The 15,550-nt window shown below is 31.3% G+C and overlaps 2 protein-coding genes across 8 annotated transcripts in view; one reads left to right on the forward strand and one right to left on the reverse strand.

Annotated features, from left to right (window-relative positions):
- Positions 1–7,257, forward strand: part of LOC148627575 (uncharacterized) — a 37,765-nt gene extending 30,508 nt beyond the window's left edge. For all 7 annotated transcript variants that reach the window (XM_088575071.1, XM_088575040.1, XM_088575048.1 and 4 more), the window contains 2 exons: positions 2,260–2,314; positions 2,853–7,257. In XM_088575071.1, coding sequence (XP_088431197.1) covers positions 2,260–2,270 — 11 coding nt within the window. In that variant the 3' untranslated portion in view covers positions 2,271–2,314; positions 2,853–7,257. The remainder of the gene's footprint in view (positions 1–2,259; positions 2,315–2,852) is intronic.
- A 5,817-nt stretch (positions 7,258–13,074) lies between these two features.
- LOC148627576 (uncharacterized) lies at positions 13,075–15,353 on the reverse strand. Its single transcript, XM_088575263.1, has one exon. The coding sequence runs from the start codon at positions 15,239–15,241 to the stop codon at positions 13,211–13,213; it is 2,031 nt and encodes a 676-aa protein (XP_088431389.1). The 5' UTR covers positions 15,242–15,353; the 3' UTR covers positions 13,075–13,210.
- Positions 15,354–15,550: the final 197 nt, after the last annotated feature.

Consider the following 15,550-nt stretch of genomic DNA (forward strand, 5'->3'; position numbering starts at 1 on the left):
ATATCAAAACTACCAATAATTTTTAAGGGGCGGAGCTAGAAAGGAATAGACCAAAGTAACACATATTGCTTATCCAATAGAAATTTGTGTTTTTGTATGAAGTATAATATTATTACATGTATACCCGAACTCAACTATGGGAATCACTTTGTTCATCCATCCATTATTCTTTGCACCAAAATTTTGTCACAAAAGTCTCAGATCCCAATGAACAGATTAATTTCAAATTATACCTAGTAAAACAATGTTTCTTCAGTTCGTCTTCTTGTTGAAAGTAATCTGCAGAAACAAAGTAGAATTGGTATGGTGATTTAAGGTTTTATTATGGGATATTGTTTTTATTGATACAGGAAATGCACATTCCTTTTTGTCAGCTTTTTTTATTTTGATTGCTCACCTTGGTCAATATTTATTTGGCTGTTGGCCCCAACACCCTCTACAGACAATCTGCTTTTCCAGAGGCTTGTGTGCTACAACCACTTTAAAGTTGCCCATTGAAATGCTATGGAGAAAATTATCTTGGCATATTTCTTTGCTACCCATTTTTTTACTTTTTGTTCTGCTTGATCAAAATATACAGCCTGCAGATTTCTGACTTTCCAAGCAAGTGTTTCTGGCTACTTAGAGCTGATAGATCTTGGAATATTTAAAAAAAAAAAAATTATATGATTATTTGCCATTGGTGGACAAGTGATATGAAGTCATATGATTATAATTAAATTGCTGAAACATACAAACTTGACATATTTAATGGGTACTGCTTACATATTCTTGCTTGATTGGACTCAGCTTGTAGAAAGTATTACTGAATTTGGAAAGTGGAATTAAAGTGCTTAAAAATGGTGCATTTTTATATCTGCATTTCCTTTTATTTCTTTTAAGCTCACCTGGCCAAAGGCCAGGTGAGCTATTTCCATCAATCGGCATCCGTCGTCTTTTACAATTTTTCAAAACTCTTCTTATCTGACACTACCTGTTACTTGACCAATTAGAACCAAACTTGGTATAAATGTTCCTTGGGATATCCTGCATAGAACTTGTGTGGGGATTTTTGATCCATTAAAAAAATGGATAATGTTACTGAAAATATAACAGGGGTCAGACAGAAGTTTTTTGCATATATCTCCAAAACCGTTAGGTTTAGCAAAATTCTGAAAGAAGGTAAAAGTGTTCAGCTTGATGAGATCTATCTTTGTGGTCAAATTTTCATATTAATCTGTTATGTCATGTTGGAGTTATTGCCATTTTTTCACGTGTTTTTACCCTTTTTAATGTTTTTTTCTTCCAAAAATCTCCTCTAACATTACTGGACCAATCAGAACCAAATTTATTATGAATGTTCCTAAGTTAATTCTGCATAGACCTGATGTTGGGATTTTTGATCCATTGAAAACCATGGCCACTGTTGCTAAAAATAGAATATAGGGATCAGACAGAAGTTTCTCAAATGTATCTCCACAACAGTTAGATTTAGCCAAAATCTTCCAATGGCCAAAATGATCCGTATTATAAGGCCTACAAAAGTGTGCATTGAATCTTGAATCTCCTTGTTAGAGTTATTGTCCTTGAAAGGTGAAAAATGATGTTTTTTTTTACAGTTTTCAGCCAATATCTTGAATTCTGTGATAGATAGAAGGAAACTTTCAATTACTGAAATAATCCTTATGATAAGGCCTACAAAAGTCTGCTGGGATCAAAGATGTCAGACAACTCCTGGTTAGAATAATTGTCCATAAAAAGCAAAAAGTGATTTTTTAGCAGTATTTAGCCAGTGTCTTGGAAACTGTAATAATAATAATAAAAAAGATACTTTCAATTGATGAAATGATTCTTATGATATGTCCTACGAAAGTGTGAGTCAAACTTGTCGAACAACTTCTTGTTAGAGTTATTGCCCTTGAAAGGCAAAAACTTAACCAGGTGAGCGATTCAGGCTCCTGGGAGCCTCTTGTTTGTATAATGATACCTATTAGTTCAAGTATTCACCTCAAGAAATTAATGAATATAGTGTTTTTTTTCTGTATATTGTGAGTGTTTTTTGTTGGTAGTAAAAATCATCAAATCCTTGATAGCATATACAGTATTAACCATTAAATGTGTTTCCATATATAATTCTTACAGAGACAGGTTTTCTATTATTATTTATTCCTTGATAAAGTTCTTTTAAAGATGCTTTACCATGAAAAGATGTTAAATAAAAGTTTTTTTAGTAGTGTTTATAATCATTCTAATAACATAAAATTTATCTGTATATTTTAGTTCAGCACTAAGAACACATCTGATCACACAGATCCTAAATCAAATTCAGCACCAGGTAAGAGGTTATTATGTAACAGGATCTGGAAACTGTATATTATTAAACTTTAGGATAACTAATTACTTATGGCTTAAACAACCTGTGCCGCATATACAGGACCTTGACACTGTCCTTAAAAAAATTTATTCCTTTTGTATGTTGAAAGTGGTCTTTAAATATTATTTGTTGACTCGAAAATAGAATTTTGATGACTTTGTACACTTTTTATCATATACGCCCATAGTTGGTGTATTTTACAGAAATTTTTTTATAGTCAGCAGTTACTTTTTTACATTTGGCCGAGGGAATTTTGGACTGCTAAAAAAATGACTTTAATGTGTATTGGTTTTGGCCAATTTCAAGTGTAAGTAATTATAGGAGTAGGTATACTATATGTAATAAAATAAGTAAACTTTCCTAAGCCATGGATGCATGGCTTTTCATCCTCATTGTAACAGGGGGAAGGTATTACTACATTCCAAAAATTATTCAGATTCAAATTACACCTTGTTTGAAGGATTTTTTCTCTTGGTTATCAAGTTACCTATTCTTTCAGGTTTCAATCAACGTATAGAAAAGAAAGTGAAAGGACCTAGACAAATGCCATGGAGCAAGACAAAACTCTAAAGTTTACAAGACAAAAACAGAGAAATCCTTTTCATGGTCATCTACATACTGTTTACAAATGCCAAAGGGGAACTAATTTCAAACCATTTAAACCTACAAATTAACAAATGATTTTATTTCTGTGATGTTAGAATGTTAAATATATTTAACCATGTGCTGTTGTTATCTCCCTTTAAATTATTTTTTGACTTCAAAGTAGAACTGTTGTGATTACCTAGTCATAAAAGAAAAAAAATGTTTGCCAAAGTCTTGAATCTTATTTAGAAAGATATTTACTATAAAGTGAGGACAATAATTATTGTACTGTTCTCTACAGTCTATGTACTCAGCAAAATAACTATGGTTCCTTGGGTACCAACTTGCATGGTTTTCTTGGAGTAAAACCACACAGTTTAAGTAGTACTCCAGCTAAGAATCATGCAAAATGTGATTCATGGTTGGAAAGCCTACATATATTTATTTTTGATATTTTGTTTTATATGTTACAGTAAACAGAAATTAACTTGTGGTTTTTCATATAACCGCTGTTCATCGGAGATAAAAATTATAAAGAGTGTTTTATAGAATTCAACATTTAGGGAGATAACTCTGAAAATGACACTAAAATACAATAGAAACTATTGCATTTTCAATGTGGATTATCTCCTAAGAGCAGGCAGATTGGAATGAATGATTATGCATTTCATTATTTAGACTCACAAAACAACTTAATATCAAAAATAAAAATGTGTAGCCTTTCTGAGGGTGTATCACATATTTCAGAATTTGCATGGTTCTTATGAAGACTACTAAGAAATTTTATTACTGCAAACAGCAAAGAAGTGTCATATCCACATAATTAAAATATCACTCACTTATACATTCAGACAGAAATAGAGAAAATGTTTACTTAACATATAAGTGCTATTACATACAGACTCTATTTCAGGCAGGTAATTTCTTCACTCAAGATGATGTCATAATCTAAATTTTACTATCAGGCTGGAGAAATAATTTAATTCAATGCTTGACTGAAGGAGATAAATTTGTAGACTAGTATGAAAATATGTAACTTATGTAGCAGGAAATTGTGGCTAAAAAGTAACCATTAACTGAGAATAATTTAATTTCAGAAGTTACAAGGTTTCTGATTGGATCAAAAATTTTGTTCATCATCTCATAGACCAAATTTTATAACAACTGTAATGTCATCAAACTTTTTTAAATGATTTACTCATTGAATTTTGGTACTTAAATTAAATTATAAGGAATGACTGGTAAATTTTTTTAGGTCTATTTGAAATAACCTCATTGCCTTGGATGCACCATTTAAAATAATATGCTATGCAGGTTATTTAGTGTGCACCACATGATTGAGGTTATTTCTTCTTAGATCGAAAAAAATAACAGTCATTCTTTAAATGGTAGAAATTAATTTCCGTTGAAGAATGACAATGGTATATACTAAAAAACGTATACTCCGTAGACATTTTACAAACTCAGTGATCTTTTGTTTGCCAATTGTATTGAAGTGTTTAATTTCCTGGTTAGAAGTATAATGAACAAAATAGCAATATTCATATGTAGCTGCATAATAATGAAATGATCTTTAGCTTTATTTGCTTGTAAATGTCTTTGTATTCTTTTGTTTAAAGTTCTGTGATATTTCATCTGATCTTGCTCATTGAAATTCTAAATTAAATAATAATGCTTGAAAAAAATAAGATTGTCTTTGTTACTATGGATGTTTTTGGTAGAATTTACTTTATACGATAAACTTGATTAAATGTGACAGATTTTGTTCATTGAAACTTCAAAAATGATGTGATTATATCTGTTATGTGGTATGATTGAAAAGTAATCTCTGCTGAATCTTATTCAAAATAAAGCAAATTGTTAATTATGAAGTGAAATGAAAATGCAAGAATTTTTACTGATGGGTCAAATTGCCTTGGTAGTGATATTATAAAGTCAGAAATTTTTAATTATTATGAAATGAACATTAAAGCCAAAAGTGTGATTTTTAATATCAGGTATTAGTTTTATAATGCCAGTTTTTCTATTGGATTTAAGTCCTCTACTATTTTTGCAGCAAGTAAACATCGTAAAAATTACAGAAATTAATGTATTAGTGGGTAAATGGTATTTTTGCCGGTACATGTACCAGTACTCAACATGATTTTTCATTACTATAAATACTACTTGTACTATCCTAAGTTAATTTTATGCATTTACAATTATCACCTTACTATCTTACTATAGTATCTGTTTTTTATAACTATTCAAGGTCTTCCAAGGTCAACACTTCTCAGGTGAAGGTTTGCATCCATTCCATTTGTATTGGATCACAATACATTGATTTTATGGTTAGCATGTACATTTACTACATTATGATAAACAAAAAGTGCATAATTTAGGTTCTGATTGAAATGTATTTACTGGTAGTAGGGCATAAACAATGCTGCTGGTCTCAAATTTTCTTGCTAAATTACTGGTACTTTTGATATGACTTTAAGCGTCTTCCTTTTATGACAAGTTTAAAAATATTGTCATTAGAGTTATTTCATAGTAATGTATATTTAGATATGGAGAGCAAAGAGTAATGATGCATCATTTTGTTGGTTTGTCTGTGGTGTGGACACACAAAGTCTGATAGTTCATTTTCATTTGTTGTGACATGCATCATTAATTTGATCCTCTATCCTACATAATAACATGTAAATGAACTGTCCTGTACTACCATACATCATGTACTAAGTTACAGCCCTAGATTAATCCTACGAGGAGGAATGACCCAGCCAGCGAAAGCTATATTTTTATAAAGCCTAGCTGGCCAAGTGGTCTAGGGCACTGGACTTAGTGCAGGCGGTGTTTATATTGTTTATATATAAAAACAATATATTTTTATATGCAATATATATAAAAAAAATATACAATATATTTTTTATTTTAGACTAAGAAAGTGTCAAATTTTTAATTTTGAAGGTCATAAAACAAAGCCAATTGATATGCCACCCTTCATGTACCCCATGTATTCTTAACCTATCTGTGAGACAACTATGGTCAAATTACTTTTTTTACAGTAAATTCATGCCATAAACAAAGATAAGTTGCAATTAAGCAAACCCAACCATTTTATCAGATGAAAACTATGTTCTACATGTATCTAACAAAACAAAATTCATGTACTGAAGCTATTTATTTTATTCTTATTTTTGTGGGATGTAGTTTGTATGCACAGAAAAATTTGATCAAAACCATGATATTGTTAGTAGTTTTTTATAGCTTTAATTTGTGTGTCTTTGATATTTTTGTGATTTGTAGATGAAATTTTAAGCACTATTCTTTGAATCAAATTATTTTCATGAACAATCAAGTTTAGCTAAATTTTAAGCAAGAGAAAGTCATGAGAACAATCCCCTTCATTATAGAATACACTTTAAGTGAAATTTGCAAAAATAAATGGCAACAAAAATTGAATTGATATTCTGAAACATAAAGGTAAGTTGGTTGACAGTAAGTGGCTAATTTATGAAATGGTGCAGGCTATAGGATTTAGCTATGACACTATTCAAAGCTGTTTGGTATACAAATACTTAGGTACATATACCTTGTATATACAATTGTGTTCTAATAAATGTTCTTCCAAATATTTTGTATCGTTATAAAAGGTCTTGTATCATTGGCCTTCACAACTACCCTATGACAAACTCCTTCATTGGAATCCAAATTCGATCATTTACATTTTGTCATTAAGGACAACCCAACTGTACATTTTATGATACTAAAGCTTATTTTCTGGGGTACTTGCAGTAGGTAGCTCCATTTAATTTTTTTATGAGCTGTCTAGAATCAGATTTGAATTATAAAGTCTGTGGTAAAAATGATCCCAGACCCTCTTTTTCTAACCAAAATGGGTACCAAATAACAAAATATGAAAGTAGGAAAGTTACTTGTCAGTAGCTTATAATTTTATTATAGTTTTATCTAGAGGTCATTAATTTTTTATTATAGAGGGCACAGGCAGTTCTCATATTATGTTCACATGTACCTGTTATTATAGTGCACAATGTGTGTGTAGTAAATAAAAGTACCTGCATCATATTTTATATTATATATTCCACATTAACAAACTGATAAAAAAGCTCTTATTACAATCTAACACAGCCAAATAATGACATACTTGTAATTGATCCTCAATGTATACACATTCCATATTATCAGCATACTATCAAATTGCTATGGTTTATGGACACAGTGTTTTGACAAATTGTTATTTATATTCTTATACACGTATTATGTATTTGATAAGTGCTTGTTTAAACATATCTTTTATTAAAAAAGTTATTTTGTTAGTTTCCGTCTATGGCTTTTATTTTGCTTAGTGCCAGTTTCTACATTGAAGAACCAAACATTTGTTAAATAAGGTAATAAAACCCTGCCATTTTAAAGGTTTCATTAATTCACATTAGAATTTGAGACAAAAGGACAAAAGTCATGTGTTAAATTTATCCCAAGCTCAGACATTACAATAGGAAAACATTCTGACATAAAATCTTACAGTAGATTTTACAATGACTGCAGATTCTTAGGCTTTTATTCTTCTAAAATCAATAATGACTTGTTCTGTGTTGTAAATATCAGATGGTTGTCAATAATGAATTGTACTGTGTTGTGAATATCAGGTAGTTGTCATTTCAATTGAATTTGTAGCACTTTCTGCATGTTTCACATTTCACGATTTTTTTCAGATTCTTATAAAAAATTATCTCTATTTCTTAAAGTAAACTTAGGACATTTTATTTATATACATGTACCAGTATGTACTTTTTTGAAATGTGTCAAGAGTTTAAATCAAATAAGTATTTCAATGGTAAACATGAATGTCACTTAGTTCCTGTGCACATGAGTGGATCTCACTATAAACTGCTTGATAATTCTTTAATGTCTAAAGAGCAGTATCTTATGGTGTAGATAGTTTGTATGAAATTAATTGAATCTCCATGCTTGTTCAGTGTTAAAACCACTTGACTACAGATGAGTTCAAAGAAAATTGCATTTAACCTTTATAAAACTGTTCCATGTCAGGATTTTTTTCAGGTTGTCTTGTTCCTTTGTTTTCATACAACTTTAAATAACATTGTGGTTGTATAATGTTTTGGAGGTTTCCTTGTCATAGGGTGCGTATTTGGTGTCGGCACAATACTTTGAGTATAATCACCTTATTCTATGAAATTGGAACCACAAGGCTTCAAACCATAGAAGAAAAGTTTGGATCGTTTTTTGAGGTTGAACTGTTTAGGAATTAACAATACTCGTAAGTCGATAGCATATGAGAACCCTTTTCCCAGGTCAGCTATAAAACCAAGAATCCTTACCTTACCAGTACACCAAATTAGTGCTCCCAGTTTTTTTTGGTGGAGTTGGGGTTGCTCATGTCTGTTTTGTGTTGTTTCAGTCTCTGTTTCTCTGCCCCATAATTATGAAAATACAATGTTGTTTAAACTGGTGTCTTCTTATGTCATCCCAGTAATGCATTGTTTCATTTATTGAACTGTAGATAGTTTTGATCCCAATATTTTTCCAGCATTTGACCAAGGTACTACACCTAGTTTGTGAACAAGTCAACCTTGTAGGGCTCTAAGATTTAATTCATTGGCCTTCAAAACTACTGAAACATTTCAAATTGAGATACAAACCATTTTGAATAACTATTTAATGTGAACATATTAACATATCTATAAATAAACAACCAAACAAATATCTTTAGTACAGTATTAGAAATAAGTTCATGTGCACTTGCCTACTAAAATTGAAAATGAAGAGCAACTAATTATAGTAACTTTTCCTTTGAAAAAAATCAAAGTTTCACATATGGGCAACCAATGGCAAAAAAAATGTATACTGTTACTGAAGAAAACAAATTTAATTTTATAACAAGAATAAAAATTATCAACAATGAAATTTCTGATCAAGGTTTTAAACAACAAAATTAAAAATTCCCCATGGTATTCAGCCAAACCTGCACAGTAAGGGCATGTGTGGACACTACATCTAAGCTTGATACATCTATGAAACGTGATTGTGCTTAATTTTTTGACACCGTATAAGTTTGTTAGGTATTAGAACAAAAAAATGCTACATTGATGGAATATTATGTGATACCCTGCAACATAATTATGAATAAAGGGGGATGGCAAAATGTTCAAAATGGCCTAACTTGAATACTACAGTTTGGAATTTGCTTAAAATTGAACTTATTCAGTATTTTATGGTACTTAACAACTGTGCAAATTAAAAAAAAACTCATTGATCCGTTTTCTAGTTATCTATAATCTGTAAGGGGACAATTGGACACGCAACTGCTCAGAGGGTATCATATAATACCCTGCCACTTTTTGCAGTGGGGTATGGAAATTGGAACTTAGAACTATAACAAATTTAGTTCCTTTTTTTTACTAGATAGCTATATGTAAACAATCCTCTTAAAACAAATTAAAAATAATGTTTTAACATCATTTCAAACCCATTTGCTGATTTTTTAGACATATTTCTATTTGGATTTTCAAGATATGACAGATACCTTAAATCACATCATTAATTAAACTTAAATATAAGATGCAAAAAATATTTTTAATATGATAAACATTCCCTTGGATTCAAACTAAGTACCCATACTTTTTATCAGAGTCAGTGGCAAACTAAATGAAAACTATAAATACATTCAATTACAGATATCCGGCTTGCAATGGTAATATCATCTAAAACTACTTACTGAAAATTTTATCAAAATTCATTAAGAGGTTAAGGAGGAGTTCGAGCCATAAATTTCTCTCCCTATATGTAAAATGGTGAAGAATGTGTAACACTTAATTTGTATCATTCCCTGAAAGTTTCATAAATATTCATCAAGTGTTCTAGAAAAAAATCAAATACTCAGCTGCACAAAAGCACATTGTATGTCTATCCCACTTTTTTGGCATTTAAACTACCATGGCTCTGAAACAAACAAGAGGTTCCCAGGAGCCTGAATCGCTCACCTGGTTCAAGTGTCTTTCAAGGGCCATAGATTTAACAAGGAGTTGTCCAACAATTTTGACTCAAGAAGACTTTGGTAGGGCTTATCATAAGGATAATTAAATGAATATTTGTTTCTATCTATTATAGTTTTCAAGATATTGGCTGAAAACTAAAAAAAAAATAAAAAAAATAAATCATTTTTTGTCTTTCAAGGGCAATAACTCTTACAAGGAGTTGCCTGACAACTTTGATCCCAGAACACTTTTGAGGCCTTATAATAAGGATCATTTCAGCAATAGAAGGAGTTTGGATAAGCCTTACGGTTTTGGAGATATATGTGAAAAACTACTGTCTGACCTCTATGTTCTATTTTTAGAAATGGTGGCCATGTCTTTCAACGGATCAAAAATTCCCATATCAATTCTATGCAAGGAACATGCATACCAAGTTTGGTCTCAATTGGTCAAGTAGTCTCTGAGGAGAAGATTTTTGAAAGAAATAACAAATGTTGAAAAATGGCAATAACTCCAACATGGCTTAACAGATTAAAATGAAAATTAGACCACATAGATCTCATCATGCTGAACACTTTTACCTTATGTCAGAATTTGACTAAACCTAACGGTTTTGGAGATATATGCGGAAAACTACTGTCTGACCCCTATGTTCTATTTTTAGTAACAGTGGCTATGTTTTTTGACAAATCAAAAATCCCCACATCAGTTCTATGCAGGATTCCCCATTCATACCAAGTTTGGTTCCAATTGGTCATGTAGTGTCAGAGGAGAAAAGTTTTGAAAATTGTTAACGACGATGACAACAGACACCAAGTGATATCAATAGCTCACATGGCCTTCGACCAGGTGAACTGAAAATATGATAACGATGAATAAATAGGTGCACCATTACCACTATGAAAATAATAAAATTCACCCAAAACACATTAATCCTACAATGTTTTGATTGGCAAACAAACAGAATGACAACAGAAAAATAGAAAGAGGTATACCATAGCATGCCTGTCACAAAGCAAGCATAAAAAAGTTCACAAAATTAAGAGAACAGAAATACCAAATGGAAATTACCTGTATATATTCTTCTCTAATTTTTAAAAATCAGTGTGAACAATAATCTTACACACATATTGCAAATGAATTGAAAAATATAAATAAATATCTATACTATATTAAAAAAGAAAAAAATATAATAGCATGCTTGAATTGTACTTTGAAAGTAGCAAATGTTGCATAATAAGTATAAATTTACACACCACAGATTTACAACGTTTGCTATTTACACTCATGTAGTTAATTTGAGTTAATAAATCTTTGAAAAACAAATTCTTAGAAATGCAATTTTTCAAAATAATTTAATTTTTCTAGTGCAGATCTTTTTCTATAGTACTGGTACATACTACTCTGGGAAATAATTTTAAAACTTTATGTCAACAAACAAAAACAAAAATTCCTATTAGGCTTAAATGTAATTTCAATTATGCATATTTCTAGAGCTATTTGCATATCCTGGTAAATAAGTCATGTGATGTCAACTCATTTGAATACCTAAAGTTGTCAACTGACCATTACAAAAACATGCTTTCTTATCCTGATATGACATCTAGATGTTCAAACTACTTGAAGTGACCTAGATTTGTTCATTAGCATATCCATATGGATTTTGTTTTTATTTATACCAAATATTTAAATACATGTAGTTTTTCCAACATTCAAACAGAAAACCTAAATTTAAAAATTGCATTAAGTCAAGTGGGATTTTCTTAAATAGGTGTGTTGAAATAAAATTCTAAAAACATTTTTCAGAGTTTGTATGTACTATAGAAAAGGATCATCAGTAGAAAATGAAATTATTTTGAAAAATAAATGTTTAAGAATTATTTTTTCAAAGATTTATAAATCTAAAAAATTGAAAATTACTATAGTATAGAATGAGTTTTAAAACAGTAATGTTACCTTAACACAGTACATGTATACATAATTTTAGTACTTAGAGACATCATAACCTTGTTTAAATCTTGAAACAAAAAAAACTCTTGATGAAATATGAAGATATTTTTCTACCTTTTCTCAAAATTAAACAAAAGGTTGCTATCTTTCTTGAAGATAAACATTCAACCAAGAATACAAGGTACTTAAAACCATCAAAGTGTTTTAGTAGTTATATATGCAGTATAAAGGAATATTAAATATAATGAGTTCATAAGACAAAGCATACAGCCCCTCTCTTTAATTTTTTGTTTTAATATTTGTAATTTCTTGTTGCTATTTTTTATACAAAACTTCTATTTGACCAGTTCTTAATATGCCAACCAAAATTATTGAAGAAAAAGAAGTTTTAAGATTCACCATAACCTAACAAATATGGGCTCAATTTCACCACAATTTTCCCTCTGACAACAGACAAACCTGTGTATCTAGAAAAATTTTAAGGCATAGCATGTACTTGTTATGAGAAAGTTAGATTGATTTTATGTAAAGTTAAATCAAAAACTTACCCGACTTTTGCTGTGCATTTTTTCTAATCTGCAGTGGATGACAAAATAAACAAACATCCCAGTTTCACTTATTTACAGTCAACTCATTTACAGTTTATATCACTTATTGTGTATTGGTGTCTATTGTCCTTCTATTGAATAGAACATCTCTGCAGAACTGATTAAAAATGCACAGCAAAATCAAGCCAAGATTTGATGACTAAAGCAGACTATGAATTTGAACTTTCATTTTCTAGGTCCAGAGTAATCAAGGGAATAATGATTCTAGTGGAAATCAAAAGAATGTAAACCAGGGACAAAGACCCGACATGGAAAACAAACAAACACAACAAAGAACATAAAGTAACTAAAATAATTGATACAAAGTAACAAAAGTAAATGAGTAACTCTGACTCCACTAACTAGGAGCATGGACCATCATGCCAAGGTGAAAAAATCATCCCAAACAGGTATGTCCGTGGTCAGTGTGAATATTATAGAGAAAGGTGATGATGAATCTTAATTCTATTAAGTACTTAGGCAAACTGAAGATATACTTTGATGCTGAGAAGTGTTTAATTTTTTCCATTTACTTTTCTCCATCAATCTACATGTATATGACATTACTTTTTGTGTCTATAAGTCAAAACAAATCTATTTATTTTCTCTAAAAACTGAACACAAGTATACTAATTCAAATGTCTATAAATGAACACAAATCTATTGGGCTTATTACTTTTCCCATTTTAGTACCATATGAAATATTCTTTGTATTACCACCATTTACATTTAATACTTCAATAGTAATAATCATGCAGACTGAACATAGCTATCTTGCATCCACAGTCATTCAGCACAACCAAAATGTCTATATCTTTCTTATAAGCAATCCCTCTTGGACTGGAAATCTCATTAGCATCTGATAGTATAATCCTATTGAGCTTCCCTTCAGGAGTAAGTTGGTGGATGTTGTTTGAGTTGAACCCTGCCACATAGATGTTTCCTTCAGTATCTGTTGTAATACCAGAAACTCCTTTCAGATTTTCATGTGAATATTCAAAAACGGGTTGAAAGTCATAAGTCATGCACATCAGATTGTCACTATTTCGATTGGAAAACATAATGCGTCCAATGTCATCAACATGGATGTAATTGGGTCTGACAGCCTTGAATTCTCTGATAAGATTGCCATTCAACCCATATACACATATCAAATCTTTTCCTGTTGAATTTTCTGCTCTTTGTGAGGACACTATTGTGTTGCTATAAAAAGATAGGCCAGACTGTGGACTATTTATTTGTATCCATCTGGTAACAGCGCGCGAGTTCAAACAAACATCTGCTAATAACTTATTCTTTGGGAAGGAAACAACACATCTCCCTGGAAGGGTTCCAGCAACATCCCAAGGGCATAAAGATTTATCTGAGGAACTGATAGTCTGTTTAAGCTTAACCTTTCCATAGTAACCATCTTCAGTTACATCAAAGAATATGTACAGTCTACACCTGTGGTATTCTACCAAGAGAATGTAATCATCATGAATGGTAACTCCACTGAACTTGCTGCCTCCTGAAAGGGCTGTCTGAAGATCTAAATCATTTCTAGGCTCAACATTTGTTTCTAATAAGGTCTTGCATACACAGCTTTCAGATTCTTCAGTAGCTACAATTTTACCTAATGCAGAAAGTTGACTGGTTATGTTCTCAACTGCTTCATCTACTTCAAACTTCACTTTTGTATATTTGACTTCCACATTTTCCATCAAAAAGTGTTCAAGTTCTTCCTTTTGAGACTTCATGTTGTTGTAATCATAGAGCAGTTGTACATCAGAATTACACTGAAGTCCAGCTTTTAACATATTTTGACAATGGATCACCATTTTTCTCTTTTCTTCGAAGGTTTCCATGTCCTTGCTCAACTTTGCCAAATTTTCTCCACAACTGAATGCAAACCTATCTAAACATTTCTGCTCAAGTTTAGCAAGTTGTTCCTCAATGGATTTTCTTACTTCTTTAATTTTTCCTTTTCCACTACATTCCTCTGCCTGACTAGCACAAAGGAGCTGATCACGAGCATCAGTAGCCTTTTCAAACGATCTATTTAACATGCCAAATGTATTCAATAAATGCAGGTAGGAATCCCCATCTCTTAGCTTTTTTGCTGCTTCATCGATAGCTTCAACTTCATTGCATTTCCTATGTTCTAGGGTAACACAGTGTAAGCAACATGGTTTTTGATGATCCTTGCAGTAAAGTTCTATCTTCTTCATGTGTTCACTACAGGTGCTATATTGAGAACCAAGCTTCAGGTGTAAATCAGACACTTTGTCTATATCAATAAGCTCATGGTCAACAAATGCTTTGAATGCTTTGTGGTATTTTGAGCACTCATCACAAAAGGCTTCTCGACATTCAACACAGTATACCTTGGCATTGGTTTCTTTATTTCCATCCAGCTTTTTACATGGACCACAATATGATTTTCCTTTCTGCATTTTCTGTGCATCAATAAGACTCATAATGATGTGATTAAAAGGAAGCTTCTTAGCAAAGTCTTCAGCATTTCTTATGTTATCGGGAACTTTCATTTTTGCTCTACACACAGGACATGTCACAGTTCTTGGGATATGATCTTTGAAAGCATTGTCCAAGTAACTCTGAATGCATAACAGGCAAAATGTGTGTAGACAGCAAGAAAAATATTTCGGTGTTTTCATTGTATCCAGGCAAATCGAACATACTGTCAAATCATTTACTGTTTCTGATAAATCCCTGTGCCAAGAGGAAGAGGAAGAGGAAGGCGCACAACTTGAATTTGCAGACGCCATTTTGCCTTCTTGTCAGAGAAAGTTAGTACAGGGGAGTGAAGTAGGAAGTAATGTTAAATACTAGGACAATTCGCCACAATAAAGACGTCCTAGAATTCCTTGTCAAATTGGTATATAGAACTACTTAAGTGAATTTTACATAATTACGATAGTCGCTCATTGTTTAATTTGACTAATCATTGCAGGTTAATTTTCATCTTCTTGTACTGTAGACATATGAATCTCTTTCATGCAAGTCCCAAAAGTGTAGTCAAGGACATTTTAAACCTCTTCAGTCAGTCCTGTACACAAGAAAACTGAGATTTGTAA

This window comes from Perna viridis, chromosome 1, assembly GCF_037379345.1.
Source record: "Perna viridis isolate PV_CMFRI_1.1 ecotype Kerala chromosome 1, ASM3737934v1, whole genome shotgun sequence".
Lineage (NCBI taxonomy): Eukaryota > Metazoa > Mollusca > Bivalvia > Mytilida > Mytilidae > Perna > Perna viridis.